The sequence below is a fragment of the Ranitomeya imitator genome, chromosome 5 (genome assembly GCF_032444005.1).
Source record: "Ranitomeya imitator isolate aRanImi1 chromosome 5, aRanImi1.pri, whole genome shotgun sequence".
NCBI lineage: Eukaryota > Metazoa > Chordata > Amphibia > Anura > Dendrobatidae > Ranitomeya > Ranitomeya imitator.
The window spans coordinates 319,739,191-319,759,565 of NC_091286.1; the positions used below are offsets into that span (position 1 = coordinate 319,739,191).

At 41.4% G+C, this 20,375-nt stretch overlaps 1 protein-coding gene across 7 annotated transcripts in view; it reads right to left on the minus strand.

The window, feature by feature from the left end:
• The window catches only part of KLHL32 (kelch like family member 32), a 508,172-nt gene that overhangs the window by 264,647 nt on the left and 223,150 nt on the right, over window positions 1-20,375 (minus strand). For all 7 annotated transcript variants that reach the window (XM_069726338.1, XM_069726337.1, XM_069726339.1 and 4 more), the window contains one exon: window positions 12,394-12,492. In XM_069726338.1, coding sequence (XP_069582439.1) covers window positions 12,394-12,492 — 99 coding nt within the window. The remainder of the gene's footprint in view (window positions 1-12,393; window positions 12,493-20,375) is intronic.

The window sequence follows — 20,375 nt, forward strand, 5'->3', positions numbered from 1 at the left end:
CATTCCCCTGGCCAGTGGGCGCAGCCTCGCTGCATACACTTGTATTGAGCCGGGCCGCACCCCATCTAGAGAGAAAGCTGGCCAGTGTGCATGGCCAACTAGAGGGGGTGACCTTGGTCCATACAAGTGTAAGGAGCGAGGCCGGCCCACTGGCTCAGGGTATGTATAACTCATACGTACCCTCTGGTCCCGGGTCTGAAACGGGCAAATCCCCATAGCGCACAGCCTGTGCGCTGGGGTGATTCATAAGTCCGCAGTCACACAGAGTGACTGCAGACTTATCTGTTTTGACCGGACAACTCCTTTAAGTTCATATTACTAGACCCAGCCACCAGACAACATGAAGAGTTATCCTAAGCACAGCCATTTGCTACCTCTCCCAGGGACAGGGCCCTATTATTACTCATAGTAGCAGCACTTTAAACCACATTAGTTGTCTCCTGTACTAGCATTCTAACAGGTCAGGATTGGACTAAAATGTACAGTATGAAAAAAAACAGAATTACACAGTGGCCAACCGTGAAATAAATATCTGTGAAATTTCTTACAGCATTAACAAATTAAAAAAGAAATAAAATGTGAAGCTCCCGGTGTTCGATTCTACTCTAGCGAGATAGTCAGGAGTCCTCCTAAAAATTAAAATATGATTCATCAAAGGGTTCTCACCAGAAAACTGGCACAAAACACTTGTGCCACTTTGCGCAGCTCAAAGTTTTGCAAAAAATTAACAACTTTTTGCATTTTCGAGCCAATGGAACGAAGCTAGGAGATGGGGCAGGATGGGGTGTCAATAGTTCTGACATTTCTTATGCCAGAAATGTTACTCCAGTCACTATAAACCAATAATATCAAGAGGATTCAATGCTATGAGACTGCTTTCTACAAATCCTCTCAACATTTGTGGTGAATATCGAGAGAAAAGTAGAAATATCGAGAGAAAAGTAGATGGCTACCAGGCAGAAGACTGGCCCCCCAGTTTGTTTTCCTCATAGCTGTTGTCGTAGGTGCAATAGCATGTCGGCCTTTCTAATGATCTATCCTCATCTATACTAATTTCTGTATTATACATTATAGTACACTGCATATGTTATCATAAATTACTATTTCTGATTTTTGAAAAAACGTCTGCTCTCCATAATCTCACATAATCGTTTCTAGTGCAGAAAATGATATAAAAAGGCATTCGGCATCATGTTCAATTCATGAAAGCTGTTACTGATTGACAAATATTATATAAAGTTTTATACAATGTATTTGTTTTTAAAACCCTTTTTAGGATAATGTGAAAAATTAAATCTCCATTATTGGAGCAATGTTAAAGCTAGTTCTGTGAGCCCCGTGCTTTGTTTCCCATTGACACCAGTCAAAGCAAATTGCAAAGAAGCAGACAATATTTTCTATCATCATTTCAAAATGGTTTTCTTCTCCAGAAACCAGGCTTTTTCTATAATTGACATCGGAGAATTACCTTGGTTTTTGTTTTTCATGGTATTGCACCAGAATCTGGAATTATCTGCCATTCCTGACAGATCGAGGTGTGATACCAAACAACAGGCCAAAGCAAATCCTGGCATTAGTGTTCAATTTAACCTGCAATAACGTGCGCTGACATTCAGAATCGTCTCAGCCATTTCCAGGTCATATTTTTCAACTGCTTAGCAATCCTATCATTATTTCACTGTAATGAGGGGATAAAGGAGGGGGCACAGCACTTTTCCTAGCACTAATCTGCAAGCTGCCACTATGTCAAGTAACACAGTAATCATGTCACTAAATAGGTGTGATGGCTCTAGTCCAACAAAAACCGGCTAAATGTCAAACAATCAAACACCCAAAACACAGCACTGCTCAGGGTGAGTGTTAAAAGATGGTTTGCACTTTTCCTAGATTGCCTAAGAGAAGTCAACACAATTCATTATGCATAAAAAAAAATCAAAAAATGTCTCCTGGAAAGAAAATGATCGGTAACTAACAACTTTGGGAAGTGACATCTCCCTTGTAAATATAGACAATGAAGGCCAATCCTTAGAATAGGCTCTAAATGTTTGATCTCTGCTACTATTATAAAATACTATAGTTTATAAAGGCACATTGGTGTGTGCACCGTATCTCTGTAGCGGTGCCCGGTTCTTAAGCTTGAATGGGTTGTCTCTTGATCCTGTCATCAGGAGCGCACTGCTCCTCAGCCCCATGACTTCCTGCATGACGGGGTGAAGTGCGCTCCTGAAGATTGACAGCATGGCTGAGCTGTTGGCTAATCTGTGCTCTCCCACGCTGCTGGCAGAGGCAACGTTACCTCTGCAGCACAGGTGAAGAATTGGGGCACTGAATCGGACTAGTTTCAGAAATTGGGCTAGCTTCAGGGCAGCACTTGCTAACTGAATAGCAAACAGCTTGAAAGCGCAAACTCCCTGCCTAGAAATCTGGTCAGCTCTGAGATGGCCAGTAACTTTGGCAGCAAGCTGTACACTACAAAATTAACAATCCTTCAGTTCTTGAGAGCAGAAAGAATTTATGCTAAGAGGTAAACTGCAACGTTGCTGGTTTTTAGAAGCATTTTGCAACTGTACTCATTTAATATAATGAGACAACCTGTACCTGTACAAACAATGAAGGTTTCAGAAACACAGGTGTTGTTTCATCATGCTGATGGGCATGGGTCCCCAGGTCTGAAATATTTAGGGCCAGTAAAATACCTTTTATGTTCTAAAGGCCGCATTGTAATTGAGCAGTTGGTAATAAGTTAAAGAGTTTGTAATTACTATATAGTAGATACATTATAACATTAGATAACGCTAGAACTGTTTTATAAGCTGTAAATAGCTTTAGAATGCATCCTTAAAATAACTGAAGCTCCATTATTGTTATATCGAGCTCAAAACTCTCTCCTTTTCACGCAATCATATATTATAAATGATAAAATAGCTGTCTTCAGCCCTTACAAGAGAGAGCACATATATTTATCCTGTTTCCCATTAAAAAGAGGGCTGGTTCACATTCTTTGTTTGCATTTATGATGTACACTAGAAAAGCCTCCAATTTAATATATACTTTAACAATGTTTCCCTGTATGTATGTCAAATGAAGGCCAAAAATGCCATTTATACATAATACAAACTAGGTAACCAATCTAGCAGTATAAATACCTACAGTTAGGTCCATATATATTTGGACAGAGACAACATTTTTCTAATTTTGGTTATAGACATTACCACAATGAATTTTAAACAAAACAATTCAGATGCAGTTGAAGTTCAGACTTTCAGCTTTCATTTGAGGGTATCCACATTAAAATTGGATGAAGGGTTTAGGAGTTTCAGCTCCTTAACATGTGCCACCATGTTTTTAAAGGGACCAAAAGTAATTGGACAATTGACTCCAAGGCTATTTCATGTACAGGTGTGGGCAATCCCTTCATTATGTCATTCTCAATTAAGCAGATAAAAGGCCTGGAGTTGATTTGAGGTGTGGTGCATGCATTTGGAAGGTTTTGCTGTGAAGCAAACATGTGGTCAAAGGAGCTCTCCATGCAGGTGAAACAAGCCATCCTTAAGCTGCGAAAACAGAAAAAACCCATCAGAGAAATTGCTGCAATATTAGGAGTGGCAAAATCTACAGTTTGGTACATTCTGAGAAAGAAAGAAAGCTCTGGTGAACTCATCAATGCAAAAAGACCTGGGCGCCCACAGAAGACAACAGTGGGGGATGATCGCAGAATAATCTCCATGGTGAAGAGAAATACCTTCACAACAGTCAACCAAGTGAACAACACTCTCCAGGAGGTAGGCGTATCAATATCCAAATCTTCCATAAGGAGAAGACTGCATGAAAGTAAATACAGAGGGTTCACTGCAGGGTGCAAGCAATTCGTAAGCATCAAGAATAAGAAGGCTAGACTGGACTTTGCTCAAAAAACATCTAAAAAAGCCAGCACAGTTCTGGAAGAACATTCTTTGGACAGATGAAACCAACATCAACCTCTACCAGAATGATGGAAAGAGAAAAGTATGGCGAAGGCGTGGTACAGCTCATGATCCAAAGCATACCACATCATCTGTAAAACACGGTGGAGGCAGTGTGATGGCTTGGGCATGCATGGCTGCCAGTGGCACTGGGTCACTAGTGTTTATTGATGATGTGACACAGGACAGAAGCAGCTGAATGAGTTCTGAGGTATTCAGAGACATACTGTGTGTTCAGATCCAGCAAAATGCAGCCAAACTGATTGGTCGTCATTTCATACTACAGATGGACAATGACCCAAAACATAAAGCCAAAGCAACCCAGGAGTTTATTAAAGCAAAGAAGTGGAATATTCTTGAATGGCCAAGTCAGTCACCTGATCTCAACCCAATTGAGCATGCATTTCACTTGTTAAAGACTAAACTTCAGACAGAAAGGCCCACGAACAAACAGCAACCAAAAACCACCGCAGTGAAGGCCTGGCAGAGCTTCAAAAAGGATGAAACACAGCATCTGGTGATGTCCATGAGTTCAACACTTCAGGCAGTCATTGCCAAAAAAGGGTTTTCAATCCAAGTACTAAAAATGAACATTTTATTTAAAATTATTGAATCTGTCCAATTACTTTTGGTCCCTTTAAAAACAGGGTGGCACATGTTAAGGAGCTGAAACTCCTAAACCCTTCATCCAATTTTAATGTGGATACCCTCAAATGAAAGCTGAAAGTTTGAACTTCAACTGCATTTGAATTGTTTTGTTTAAAATTCATTGTGGTAATGTCTATAACCAAAATTAGAAAAATGTTGTCTCTGTCCAAGTATATATGGACCTAACTGTATGTAGCACGCAGCAGACACATTTGTGGTAGCAGACACATTTGAAATTCAAAGGGTTCATTGTACTTTCAAGTAACTTACAAATAAGATGTCATGTGTATATGAAGAATATCATTATTTATCTTATGATATTACTGGATTTTTACATTTTTATATTTTGCAGACTATCTCTTAATTTGCAATTCACTTTTAGCTGATGGGAAGAGACTAGCTGCTATTATTTCTTCAAAACATAGCATAGCGCACATATGTATTCCTGCTCTTCATTCTTTAGTTAGCACACAGAAAAAAATCAGCAGCAGTGTGGAGGAAATTGTACAGCAGTACTCATCAGTGTACATGTGAATTCACCTCTAAGGTGAGGTAAAAGACTTGTCAGAAACCTCAGCACAATTTGTGTTTATCTCTCTGCCTGTTTTTTCATTATGATCCTTGCTTCTGCTCACACTCTCTTCTCCATGTAGTATAGGAGTTGTAACCTGACACCTCACTGTACTGTCAGTCCATCATGAGTGACTAATTTGACCTTTTTTTCAGAGTAGAGTTTGGGATGGCTGTGGGAAGGGAGAAAAGGAGCTCATTAGTTGAGAAAGAAGCAGATTTCTCTAAGATGTACTCATATAACAGAGTTTTTTCTTATATGTTCACTTGTACTATAGATATGTACAAACCAATGGTTACCACTGTAGTGCTTTGGGTTTGGTCATAGTGTCCATAATTTTGGCGGAAAAGACAGGATGGCATGACGTGCCATTTCCTCTGTCATAAGTAATGAAATGTGTAATTGTGAGATTCCAAAAGCAGATATGAATATATCTGATTTGATGAGTGTATCTTTAATGAGGTATATTTAGGCTTATTAACTAGGGCCACATGAGCTGTGAATATAGCTCTGGAACCAGACCTGCACTACAATACAGAGCGATTCTTCAACAATACAAGTATATCCCCCAAACCCCTGATTGGGTATTGGGAATAAATCTCAAACTTTTTTGGGTAAACTATGACATGCAGGAATACAATGATTACTTAGAACCTCTAGAAAGCTGGTCCTGCTCTTAGCTAACAAGTGGATGGACATGTTTCTGCCATTTTACAGCAATATGGTCCTGCAGTTCAGGTTGTTTAGCTCTGAGCATTACACTGGATACCTTTGCTTCTAAATATAATGCACTTACAGCAAATGAATATGTTGAAAATGGTAAAATAATAAATAAATGTAAAGTATATCAGAAAGTTGTACAGTATTTAGTAATTGAAGTGATTCCCAAGATCAGACCAAATTTGTCCTACTTCATGTAACACTATATAATAACAAAACAGGCATCACTTAATTTATTTTCCGGCGTATAAGACGACTGGGTGTATAAGACGACCCCCAACTTTTCCAGTTAAAATATAAAATCTTCTCAAAAGTCGGGGGTTGTCTTAAATGCTGGGTGTCGTCTTATAGGGTGGGTGCGGAGCAATCTGCGGTCGACGTATATAGTGGGGGGGAGTGGTCCCGATGATGAGGTGAGGGAGCACCTCACCAGGAAGGTGTAAGTGAAGCAAACTGTCAGCGTCTGTGCAAAAAAGAGAGAGAGAGCGGTGCTGTGCCTAGAAAAACACTCCTCTTTCACTCATCTGGCTCGCCCTTGTATCCTATTATCTCCTTCTCTGCCTCTGCTTCACTTACACCTTCCCGGTGAGGCGCCCCCTCACCTCGTCATTGGGACCGCTCCCCCCACAATATGCGGCGACCGCAGATTACTCCGCATCTGCCCTATAAGACGACACCTGGCGTATAAGACAACACCCGACTTTTGAGAAGATTTTCAGGGGTTAAAAAGTAGTCTTATACGCCAGAAAATACAGTACTTTCTTTACAGGTCTGTAGTGGTGATATCTTGTCTACAGCTTATGACCGCTGCAGCCAATCACTGACCTTAGAGGTATATGGCATAAGAATGCAGAGATTAGTGTTTGGCTGGAACAGTCGTGTTTAAGATGGTCCAACTCCTTAAGCTTTATATTAAGCAAGAAAACTACTTTAAGTCTTATAGATGTTAGTTGTACTCTAGTGTCAACTCAGGAAAGGCCAATGTCCTATCAGATGTCAGGAGAAGTCATTACTTGGTTTCTACTTGAGTGTTGACGTTGCACAGGGCTTGAAGTGACAGAAACCAATTATTTGTGGTAGGTTAGTATGTTATTAGTAGGTGATGCAGTAGGTACTCAGTATTGTGAGGGGCACAGTGACATCATGCATCCTAAACATGTGGATGGTGAGGTCAAAAACAATAGTCATTCATTCCGCAAGACAGGCTACAGCAACTTTTTGACTTTCAAAGTATATACAGTACAGTTATGTCCAGAAAAATTTTGGACAGTGACATAAGTTTTGGCATTTTATCCGTTTAAGAAATTCAAGATACAGGATAAGATATTTACAAAACCTTGAAAAGACATAAAGTATGAATTAGCAAAGTTAATAACTCTACAGAAATGTGTCACACTTTAATTAAAATATAAAATCTTTATTAGATTTTGATCATAAAAACGATCATATAAGTAATACTTAATGAGATTAGTTAAATGGAAAACATAAAAACGTGCATACAGTGGCTTGCATAAGACCCATGCTTAGTGAAAGGAAGTCCACCTGTGTGCAATCTAAGTATCACGTGGTCTGTATGTTTATACACACTATTGATGAGGAAACGTGCTTGGATAACATCTTATCAGAGCATGCTCAGGTGTTATTCAAGCATCTGTAAGTTCTCGCATATTATGTTCGAGTCTCTGCAGTTGCATGATTTTGAACGATGAAACTTAAGATCAACCTGTGCCAAACTGATGGGAACAAAAAATTTGGAGAATGTCACGGGTTTACTGCAACAAAGACGAGCCAGAAAACCTCAGCCTCTCATTTCTCCTACTCCTGCACTGATCAGAAGCACTTCACCTTCTTATTAAACGGTGTAAATATCTTTTAGCAGTGCAGGGGTTAATCTGCCCAGTTGAGAGCTCCTGGAGTGTTAAGGCTCTCAGCTGTGCACTGTTAGCCACTCCTATCTCCTATATAATCTGGGTCCTGGCTAGCACTCATTGACAGAGTTAGCTTATGCTGCATAGCTGGAGGTTGCTGGTTATTATTGGAGAAGGCACTTGGTGAATTTATCTGTGACTGTTGCTAGGTTTTGACTGTTTGATAATTCCCTTTCTTCTCCTACTTTGGTTTAACCCCATCCTCCACTCCCCGACGCATTCCTCTGTTGTATGTGTCAGTATGTTTGGTATTTTTCATTACCCCTGTTTGTATTACCTTGTTAGTCTGGTTGGTGTATTATGGTATACTACTATACCCCTCTTCCTTGGGTGGTTGAAAGGTACAGAATGAGGGCAGATACAAGCGCTAATGCAAGGTAAATAGCTCTGATCTCTTCACCATCAGAAGCAATCCAGGGAGCAGGGCGAGCTAGGGCACCCCTAGCATTAGGGACAGGGAAAGAGCCCCTGGTCTCGTGACACCCAACAACAGAGTCATGACAGAAAAAGCTTGGAATGGCTCATCATCCAAAGCACACTACATCTTCTGTAAAACATGGTGGAGGCAGTGTGATGACATGGCTATGCATGGCTTCCAATGGCACTGGGTCTGTCATGATCCAGTTCGAAGTTTGTTTTCTGCTGTTCCCTCTCTGGACTGGTCATGCGGGAGTTAATCCCCTTGGCCTTGTTTTGGAGCTGGCTGGGCTTTTTAAGTCCTCTGTAGTCTGCTGGACGGCATCAGTGATAGTTCATGCTTCCTGGCTAGAGCAGCTGACCCATATACCCTGGTGTTCCTTCTGCCTCTGACTTCCCTTATTTGTTTTAGACCACTTCCTTACAGTGTATGACTCGGCCTGATCTGTGACCTCGCCTCTTGATTTCCGTCTCTGTACCTCATTCCCAGACTGGCTTTTGACTCTCTGGCTTGTACCCCGACTTTGTCTTACATCTCATGTTTTGGATACTGCGCTCCCGTTTGGCTCTGACTTCTGGCTTATCTTTGACTACGTACTCTGCTGTTACTTCTGGTAGCTCGTCTCCTGTTTGTTGCGGACCGGTCTGTCTGACTACTCTGCCGCCTTCTAGCGGCGCTCCACGCCTTGTACTGTGGTGCTACACGGTGAGTGCTACCTTGTTCCCCTTACCTGCACCCCCTGGGGGAGGTTGAGTGCAACAGGCCTGCAGATGCATCACAGGGTCAATAGTGTTTAATGATGATGTGACTTAAGACAGAAGCAGCGGGATGAATTCTGAAGTGTAAAGGGCTATACTTCCTGCTCACAGTCAACCCAATGCTGCAACCCAGGAGTTTTTGAAGCAAAGAAGTGGGATATTCTGCACTGGTCAAGTCAATCACCAGATCTCATCATGATCGAGCATGCATTTCACATGATTATACAAAACTTAAGGCATAAAAAACCACAACCATGCAACAACTAAAGTCAGCTGCAGTAAAGGCCTGACAAAGCATCACAAAGGCGAAACCCAGTGTTTGGTGACGTCCTTGGCTTCTAGACTTCAGGGAGTCAATGCCTGCAAAGGATTCTCTACAAAGCAAGGCTGTGGAATCGTTAAGAAAAACCTCCAACACGGACTCCAAAGCACTGCCTCACTACTGAGCATGTACATAAAGTGCAGCACAGATTCATCTCCACGAAAAACCAAGATCCTTACATCAGGAACAGAACAGACATTTATAGGACATTTCAGAACTTTCTTAGATTCTTATAAAAAAATTCACAGCACATCCTGCATTGTACTACTGCACCAAATTTATTATATTATATTCGGAGTCGGTCCATTTTATACTGACTCCGACTCCACCAAAATGGACACAGACTCCACAGCCCTGCTATAAAAGGTATTAAAAATGAACATTTTATATATGGTAAAGTTAATTTGTCCAATTTCTTTTGAGCCCCTGAAATGAGGAGGCTTTTTAGAAAAATGGTTACGATTCCTAAACATTTCACAGGATATTTTTGTTCAATCCGTTTAATCAAATTTTTAAGTCTAAAGTTCAATTGCATCTCAATTACAGTGCCTTGCGAAAGTATTTGGCCCACTGGAACTTTTCAACTTTTTCCCACATATCATGCTTTAAACATAAAGATACCAAATGTAAATTTTTGGTGAAGAATCAACAACAAGTGGAACACAATTGTGAAGTTGAACAAAATTTATTGGTTATTTTAAATTTTTGTGGAAATTCAAAAACTGAAAAGTGCGGCGTGCAATATTATTTGGCCCCTTTAACTTAATACTTTGTTGCACCACCTTTTGCTGTGATTACACCTGCAAGTCACTTGGGGTATGTCTCTACCAGTTTTGTACATTGAGAGACTGAAATTCTTGCCCATTCTTCCTTGGCAAACAGCTCAAGCTCAGTGAGGGTTGATGGAGATAGTTTGTGAACAGCAGTTTCAGCTCTTTCCACAGATTATCGATTGGATTGAGGTCTGGACTGTGACTTGGCCATTCTAACACCTGGATACGTTTATTTGTGAACCATTCCATTGTAGATTTTGCTTTATGTTTGGGATCATTGTCTTGTTGGAAGACAAATCTCCGTCCCAGTCTCAGGTCTTTTGCAGACTCCAACAGGTTTTCTTCAAGAATGGTCCTGTATTTGGCTCCATCCATCTTCCCATCAATTTTAACCATCTTCCCTGTCCCTGCTAAAGAAAAGTAGGCCCAAACCATGATGCTGCCACCACCATGTTTGACAGTGGGGATGGTGTGTTCAGGTTGATGAGCTCTGTTGCCTTTACGCCAAACATATCATTTTGGCATTGTTGCCAAAAAGTTCGATTTTGGTTTCATCTGACCAGAGCACCTTCTTCCTCATGTTTGGTGTGTCTCTCAAGTGGCTTGTTGCAAACTTTAAACAACACTTTTTATGGATATCTTTGAGAAATGGCTTTCTTCTTGCCACTCTTCCATAAAGGCCAGATTTGTGCAGTGTACGACTGATTGTTGTCCTATGGACAGACTGTTCCACCTCAGCTGTAGATCTCTGCAGTTCATCCAGAGTGATCATGGGCCTCTTGGCTGCATCTCTGATCTGTGTTCTCCTTGCTTGAGATGAAAGTTTAGAGGGACGGCAGGGTCTTGGTAGATTTGCAGTGATATGATACTCTTTCCATTTCAATATGATCACTTGCACAGTGCTTCTTGGGATGTTTAAAGTTTTGGAAATTATTTTGTATCCAAATCCGGCTTTAAACTTCTCCACAACAGTATCACGGACCTGCCTGTTGTGTTCCTTGGTCTTCATGATGCTCTCTGTGCTTCAAACAGAACCCTGAGATTATCACAGACCAGGTGCATTTATACGGAGACTTGATTACACACAGGTGGATTATATTTATCATCATTAGGCATTTAGGACAACATTGGATCATTTAAAGATCCACAATGAACTTCTGGAGTGAGTTTGCTGCACTGAACGTAAAGGGGCCGAATAATATTGCACGCCCTACTTTTCAGTTTTTGAATTTCCACAAAAATTTAAAATAACTAATACATTTCATTCAACTTCACAATTGTGTTCCACTTGTTGTTGATTCTTCACCAAAAATTTACATTTGGTATCTTTATGTTTGAAGCATGATATGTGGGAAAAGGTTTAGAAGTTCCAGGGGGCCGAATACTTTCGCAAGGCACTGTATTTCATATTAAATAAAAAAAATAGTGGCATGCAGAGCCCAAATTGCAATGATTCAATCACTGCCCAAATATTTCAAGATCTAACTGCACTTATTTATATAATTTTTTGTTTGCTTGGTTTTCCTTCTTTCAGAAAATAGACATTCTCACCTATAATCTATTTCTACTATTGCAGCTTTATGATAAACCACGGCACCATGGGGCCAAGTCATCATAGCTTATTACCCTTTTTTTTTGCCTACTTTATAGGTGTTTTGCACCTTTTATTTTTTATTTGCATCAACTAATCTTAACTAATCTTTCCATTTGCACCTTTTTTTTTTCACTTTTTTTATTTGTTCACCTGTTTTTTAGATTGCAATTCTGGGCAGGGTTTAGATGTTTTCGGTTGAATCATCAATTCTGGGTTGAAATCCCATGAAGGATAACATCTGCAAGGATCTGATGAACTGATCAAATGATTAAGAGGGTTTTGCTCATTCATCAGTTGCTAAGCAGCCTGTCTATTCTGTTTATGTAAGTGAATTGTGATTTAAAAAGGATTATGAAGCAGGTTCCCAAAGAAAAGCGGCATGCTTAATAGGGTTGTCCAATAAAGCTTGATGGACATCATAGAGAGTAGTTCACTGCATGAGACCCCCTTTATTAGGCAGTAAGATACAGGAATAGGCATCCTCCATTCTGGAGGACTCAGCTTCTCTGTTCATACCTGTGTTTTCAGTTCAGTTTCTCTGTTCCGTTTTTGGAATAGATAAAAGTAATTTATGCGGAAAACGATTCAATTACAAAACAGACACAACCTGAAGCAGAAGGGCCCCAATGACTATAAGGGGGGGAAGTCTAGTTTCGGTCTGAGATGGAATACCACATTAAGTGTCTTTGGGAAACCTACCTGGATTAGGTACTGAGAACAAAGGTTTAAGAGCTCAAGTAACTGTAAATGACTACCAGCTGCCAAAACATCTTGAATCGCTCCTGGCTCCAATAGGATCTATTAAAACAGAAGAAAGATGAGACATCAGAACGATAGCAATAAATACACTATTATAAGCACAGCCTGCTCCACAAGCCAAAGAGGAACATCAGACTCGATAGAACCATTAGAACGTTAAGTGAACAAAATCAGATTTCAGACATTAGATCTAAGACATTTTTAAAAACATTTCTCAGAAAAAAATACATCATAAAACCCTTTTAAATAGCTCAATTACTAAGTTAGGTCAGAATATACTGTAATTTTTCATATCAGCGGCTTGGGTCCTGCCAAAGAAGCTCTGCCGATCCGTAAGCAGAGGCCATGGGGCCGTCCGATGGGTTGTGAGAGCACACATGCCGATATCTTGTAATCCATTGAAGTGCCCTAAGATCATGTAAGGTGCAATATTAAAACAAATGTGTAATCAGAAGACATATTATTTAATATTTATTGTTTTTAATATAATATTTATATAGAAATCCTGAATTTTCAGATTGACCACTAAATTTATTATTGGGCTGATATTTCATATTCACCACAGGCAGGTTTACAATGATTGGTAAAACCTACATATAGAGAACACAAGTACATACTATTCACAGTAAGGCTGGGTTCACACATCCTGATATTTCCGGTACTGGAGATATCCGTGTCCGTGTGTGTACTACGAGTGGCACACGTGTGGCAACCATGTGCTGCATCAGTACCACACGGTCAGCCGCTGGGGAAGAAGCGCTACACTAAGCACTGTTCCTCGGAGGCTGGTGCTGAATTCGGCTGTCATCATTCTCCCCTTCTCTGCTGGCGAGCACAGGAGAATGATGAGGGTTATATTAAAGTCCGAACGACAGCAGGTGGGGGCTTTTGGGACTGTTACCCCCCCCATCATCCCACACCTGCTGCCACTAATAACAGTGACAGTAGGTGCGGATGATCGGGGTATTCCACAGCTGCCGGCTGCGATCGTTCGTAAATTAATGAAAAACCCGAATTGGCTTCCCCCCTATTTTATTGAACCAACCTGACAAAACTCACAGCTGGGGGTTGCAGCCCTCAGCTGTCAGCTTCTGCACGGTTGGTTATCAAGAATAGAGGGGTCCCCACGCTGTTTTTTTTAATTTCTTTAATAAATAATTTTTAAAAATGGAGTGGGTCCCCCACATTTTTGACAACCAGCCTTGCTAAAGCTCACAGCTCTGGGCTGGTATTCTCAGACTGGTAAGGGCCATGGATATTGACCACCCAGCCTAAAAACAGCAGCCCGCAGCTGCCCAGAAAAAGTGCATCTATTTCTGGTTTTAATGATTACAAATCACATATAGGTGAAACATTCCCTTTAGCACACTTGTAAAACAACTATAACATGGAGCACATGGTGACAGTTTAACTGCAAAAGTATTGTGTGGGATTTTCACATGAACTGTTGACATGAGAAGGAGAAAGTGTCGAATTTTTTGAGTAATCCATCACACAGTGTGTGTCACAGTGACTGACACGCTGCATTTACTAAGCTTACACTATTAGTAGGCCAATACATAAAAATATAATCAGAAGCACTCCAAAAGACTCAGTGCCGCCCTGGTCTCAGCATGTTCCCAGCATACTATGTAGTCTTTAGTCCTTCTTTATACAATGGACCACATTTATTAATACTTTCAAACAGACAGTGGAGACGTAGTTCAGGCAGTGAGAAGATTATTACAGTGATTTAGATATTGTTAAAGGGAATCTGTGTGATATTGGTACAGACACCCTGATTCCAGCGATGCGTCACTTACTGGGTTTGTTGCTATAGGTTTGATAAAATGACTGCTTTCTTTGGTGCAGATCAAGCAGTTCTCTGAATGCCGAGCTCTGTATAACCCCGCCCACACCACTGATTGGCAGCTTTCTGTATACACTATGCAAAACCAGAAAGCTGCCAATCGGTGGTGGGGGTGGGGTTACACAGAACAGGAGGACTGAATGGCACATGACAACTAGTCCTGTAGTGATAATGTCCTGCTAATACAACACGGATTTTACTTAAAGTACAACAAGCAGCCCAGTAAGTGACATGTCACTGGAATCAAGATCTCATCCCCTACATTGCGCTGCTCTCAGATTAAGTAGCAAAATCTTCTGACAGATTCCCTTTAATAAGACAAGAGTGTGGCACACATTCTTTTTGTTGCATCTGTCAAAAAAGCTGTACAGCAGAATTTGTCTCATAGTATGAGCAGTGCAACCTAAACAAATATAATCCTCTTGTTTTTTTCCCAGCTATTTATTTAATTTACTATTTAACAACATAAAAAAATGTAAAAAATTTGGCGTTTTCTAAAATACAATATTTTAATTTCATCCAGAATGGGCGGTTTTTGTGCTTTTTTTCCCCTCAGCAAAAAAGGGGCAGCAGTATTTACCTGCCCAGGTCTCAGCACCAATGCATCAGGAGGCAGCAGACCCATGTAGTAAAGATGGCAGCAACACAGGTGCAAAATACTGATGAGACAACCACTCACAGGCTACCAATCCATGGAGGGGTGACTTCTTAGTATATGATTGCACAAAAGAGGCTTGTATAGGGCGCTGCTCACATACAGGTAATGCTCAGTATTTGTCTTACAGCCTACTAGTGACGCCCATGCTATTAGATCAGGCAGGCTGCATCCTATGTGAACAGACACCACAGTCTACAAGACCAAAAATAATGGGCCTGGCTGCAATCTGAAAAATAAAGTGCAAACATTTTTGCACAATATAGGAGGTTTTTTAATACTAAGCCATCACCCCTTGATGTGGATTTGTAGCATTTCCGCAGCGTTTTTTCTGTGCGAAAATGCTCAGAAAATACAATGGATTACTTAAGCAATATTAATCAATGACATTCCTGAAGTGTTGTGCACATGATTTGTAAATTTCCACGCAGATTTGCAGCGTTTTATTTTCCGCAGCATGTCAATTCTTTTTGCAGATCTGCAGCGTTTCTGCACCCATTGACTTCCATTGAGTCAGTCCGAGGAAAAAACTCTGGTGTAAAAAGGTTTGTGGAGTTGCTGCAGATTTGCTTCCAAAAACACTGCAGAATTGTCAGGTAATGATGTCTGATGGAAGAAGAGTGTGTGGGCGGAGCTTACAAAAAAGCATGAAAATCCGCAACAAAAAAGTAACAAAAAGTAGCAGATTTTCCACAGCGCTTTTCTGCCAAGATATGCAAAAACCTTGCAGAAATGTCCGCATTTTGTGCACATAACCTATGGGTTTGCTGTATAGTATGGGTTTGCTGCCCTGGCGGCCATTTTCTCAGAGGCCGCCGCATCGCAGCAATGGATGTGAGGGAGCCTCCGGGCTTTCACAAAATGCCGGCAGAGCCCCCCGCACCACAGAGCACCGCCAAACCTGCTGCACTAGCCTGGGAAGGGAGTGTGATCAATGCCCTGCAGTGTCGGACTGGTATCGCCGCAGAATTGCCCGACTCCTTCTGCCGCCACACTACATGTAAGTATATTCCAACTATAAGGGCTTATACTCACCTGCAAGAAACTCGGATGAGTCTTGCATGTTAATACCCGGCACTGCACCCGGCACTCAGGAGCGGAGCGTGTGGCCGCATAGGAGTACATGCAGCCACACGCTCCGCTCCTGAGTGGCGGAAGCAGCGACGGGCATTGACGTGCCAGACTCATCCGAGTTTTATCACAGGTGAGTATAAGCCCTAAGGCCAGGATCACACACAACGAGAAGCGAGATACGGCCGAGTCTCGCAGGTTAAAAACAAGCTCTGGCACCGGCACTCCGGAGCGGAGCGTGCAGCTCCATGTATTGCTATGTGGCTGCATGCTCCGCTTTGGAGTGCCGGTGCCAGAGCTTGGTTTTAACCTGCGAGACTCGGTGGTATCTCGCTGTGTGTGATCCCGGCCTTAAGGGCATCCCCATTTCCCCCAAAACATTTTTTGGGGAAAAAGTGCGTCTGGAAAGTCTGAAGTCTGGAAAGTACGGCAATTGTACATTTTGATAGATCAGACTTTTACAGACACAATATCAAATATATTTATATTTTAATTATTAAAAAAAATTTACAATTTCTTTATTTTTTAAATTGGCAAAGGGGAGGGCGATTTAAACTTTTCTACGTCTATTTTTCTAATATTTTTTCAAACATTATTTTATTAATTCTTACTTTATATTTTAGATTCCATGTAAAATGTGAACCTGCAATCATTTGTTTGCTTAGACCATATACCACGATACTTCAGTATTGCTGTATATAGTAAAATTACTGATCTTCTATGAAGCCTAGTCACAAGCTGGGCTTCAAAAACAGCACCAAGATGGTGGCGACAGGGGCCTCCCAGCTGCCATGGTATCCTAGAATCTACCAACAATTTTGTTGCAGATGATGGGGCAATAAGTGCCGGAATGATTGCGCCATGTAATTGTCCAAAAAAAAAGGAAGAGAATGTCCAGCTTCACTGAATCCGTAAAAAAGAGTTTTCTTTATTCACAACTTTTAAGCATAGAGGATACAGACTTCAGCACGAACCATATGGGTAAGAATTTCAACGCGTTTCTGGAGACTAAGCTCCCTTAATCATGACTAAGGGAGCTTAGTCTCCAGAAACGCGTTGAAATTCTTACCCATATGGTCCTTTTTTGGGGGGGGACTTTATACGCCTGGACACAGCAGGTCCGTGCTCCTGAAGCTTGGTTTATGCATCACGGGTGAGTTGGCTTATATTTCTTCTTTCCATGTAATTGTGCATTTTAAATTAGACTGACAGAGGTGTTTAAACCGTTATATAGCAGCGATTAGAGTTAGCTCCAGTCGCTGCTGTTCGCACCAGTGCCTGCTGTGTAACAAAGCTGTATCTGCCCGGTATTGATGACAATGCAGATGAAAATCATCTTCATTTTCCGGGTGAAAATCAGATGATCTTTCATATGCTTGTGTAAACTCGGCCTTACTCTGTATGAAACGCCATTAAAAAAAGGCACTGGCGTTTTTCAAATAAAGTAAACATTTATTTGCATTTATATTTTTTATAATAGTAATGGTAATGTACTATAATGAACCCTGTGGGAAAAAACGCCCCTAAAAAATGACATAAGCACAACATGCCGTGTTGTGTTTGTTTTTTAAACACTTTGAATGTAGTTCATTCTATCTTTCACTACAGACTTTACAAAAAAACATGAAAAAAGTTAAAAAGGCCATCAAAACATAGTGAAAATGCCACAAAATGCTACGTATGAATTCAGCCTGAGGGTATGTTTCCACGTTCAGGAAACGCTGCGTGTTTGACGCTGCGTAGAGACGCAGCGTCAAACACGCAGCGCCCAGATGTTACAGCATAGTGGAGGGGATTTCATGAAATCCCGTCTCCACTATGCGGTAAAACACGGAGGCGGCAGACCCACGTAAACGGACATGCAGCACGTCTTTTCAGAACGCAGCATGTCTGTTTACAAAGCGGCGACGCTCCATTGCCGCGCCGTATATTTACCATAGACTATAATTAGATGCGATAAAATTGCATCTAATGATTAGTCACATGCGTAGAAACTGCGTACAAGCAGCTTACTACGCATGTCTGCCGGCTCACCTGTCCCGCCGCCGGAAGTCCCTCATCCACTGCAGTTCTCGCGATAACTTATGTTATCACAAGAACTGCCGAGCACGTGACCGGGACTTGTCTCCGGTCACTAGTCTGGTGCTCGCAAACAGCTGATCTGCTGTTTGCGAGAACGCTGTAGTGTAGGTGATCCCTGGAGAGTTATCTCCGGCGATCATCTACCGGCTCTGCTACATATAGAAGTCAGGCATCCAGACGTAGCAGAGCTGGACTCGGCTACACTGTGTGCAGATACAACACACAACATACAACACACATCATACTACATACAACATGCAACAACAAGCGACATGCAACATGTGACAACATGCTACATGCAACATGCGACAACATGTGACATGTAACGACATGCAAGAGCATGCGACAACATGCGTCATGCAACATGGCATACACCCACGAGTACTAAGAGAACTAAGTAATGTAATAGATAAACCATTATTTCTTATTTTTAGGGACTCTATAGCGACGGAGTCTGTTCCGCAGGACTGGTGCATAGCAAATGTGGTGCCAATATTCAAAAAGGGCTCTAAAAGTGAACCTGGAAATTATAGGCCAGTAAGTCTAACCTCTATTGTTGGTAAAATATTTGAAGGGTTTCTGAGGGATGTTATTCTGGATTATCTCAATGAGAATAACTGTTTAACTCCATATCAGCATGGGTTTATGAGAAATCGCTCCTGTCAAACCAATCTAATCAGTTTTTATGAAGAGGTAAGCTATAGGCTGGACCACGGTGAGTCATTGGACGTGGTATATCTCGATTTTTCCAAAGCATTTGATACCGTGCCGCACAAGAGGTTGGTACACAAAATGAGAATGCTTGGTCTGGGGGAAAATGTGTGTAAATGGGTTAGTAACTGGCTTAGTGATAGAAAGCAGAGGGTGGTTATAAATGGTATAGTCTCTAACTGGGTCGCTGTGACCAGTGGGGTACCGCAGGGGTCAGTATTGGGACCTGTTCTCTTCAACATATTCATTAATGATCTGGTAGAAGGTTTACACAGTAAAATATCGATATTTGCAGATGATACAAAACTATGTAAAGCAGTTAATACAAGAGAAGATAGTATTCTGCTACAGATGGATCTGGATAAGTTGGAAACTTGGGCTGAAAGGTGGCAGATGAGGTTTAACAATGATAAATGTAAGGTTATACACATGGGAAGAAGGAATCAATATCACCATTACACACTGAATGGGAAACCACTGGGTAAATCTGACAGGGAGAAGGACTTGGGGATCCTAGTTAATGATAAACTTACCTGGAGCAGCCAGTGCCAGGCAGCAGCTGCCAAGGCAAACAGGATCATGGGGTGCATTAAAAGAGGTCTGGATACACATGATGAGAGCATTATACTGCCTCTGTACAAATCCCTAGTTAGACCGCACATGGAGTACTGTGTCCAGTTTTGGGCACTGGTGCTCAGGAAGGATATAATGGAACTAGAGAGAGTACAAAGGAGGGCAACAAAATTAATAAAGGGGATGGGAGAACTACAATACCCAGATAGATTAGCGAAATTAGGATTATTTAGTCTAGAAAAAAGACGACTGAGGGGCGATCTAATAACCATGTATAAGTATATAAGGGGACAATACAAATATCTCGCTGAGGATCTGTTTATACCAAGGAAGGTGACGGGCACAAGGGGGCATTCTTTGCGTCTGGAGGATAGAAGGTTTTTCCACCAACATAGAAGAGGATTCTTTACTGTTAGGGCGGTGAGAATCTGGAATTGCTTGCCTGAGGAGGTGGTGATGGCGAACTCAGTCGAGGGGTTCAAGAGAGGCCTGGATGTCTTCCTGGAGCAGAACAATATTGCATCATACAATTATTAGGTTCTGTAGAAGGATGTAGATCTGGGGATTTATTATGATGGAATATAGGCTGAACTGGATGGACAAATGTCTTTTTTCGGCCTTACTATGTTACTATGCGACATGCACCATACAACATGCACCATGCCACATACAACACATACATACAGTACATACATACATACAACATTCATAGAGACATACAGTACATTAAACATACTCGCCATCACTTGTCACTTTGATCCCCGAAGCCATAGTCACCTGTAAAAAATATTAAAATAATAAACAAACACTATACTCCCTGATCCGCAGAAATCCAATTAAAACGAGTGTCCCGTGGAGAGCAGCAGCATTAGCTGATGCGACCGCTCTCCAGGGGCTCCAGGAATACAATGATGGAAGGTATCCTTCCACAATGTATTCCTCACAATGTATTCCTACGCCCCTGTGAGAAAATAGCCCCTA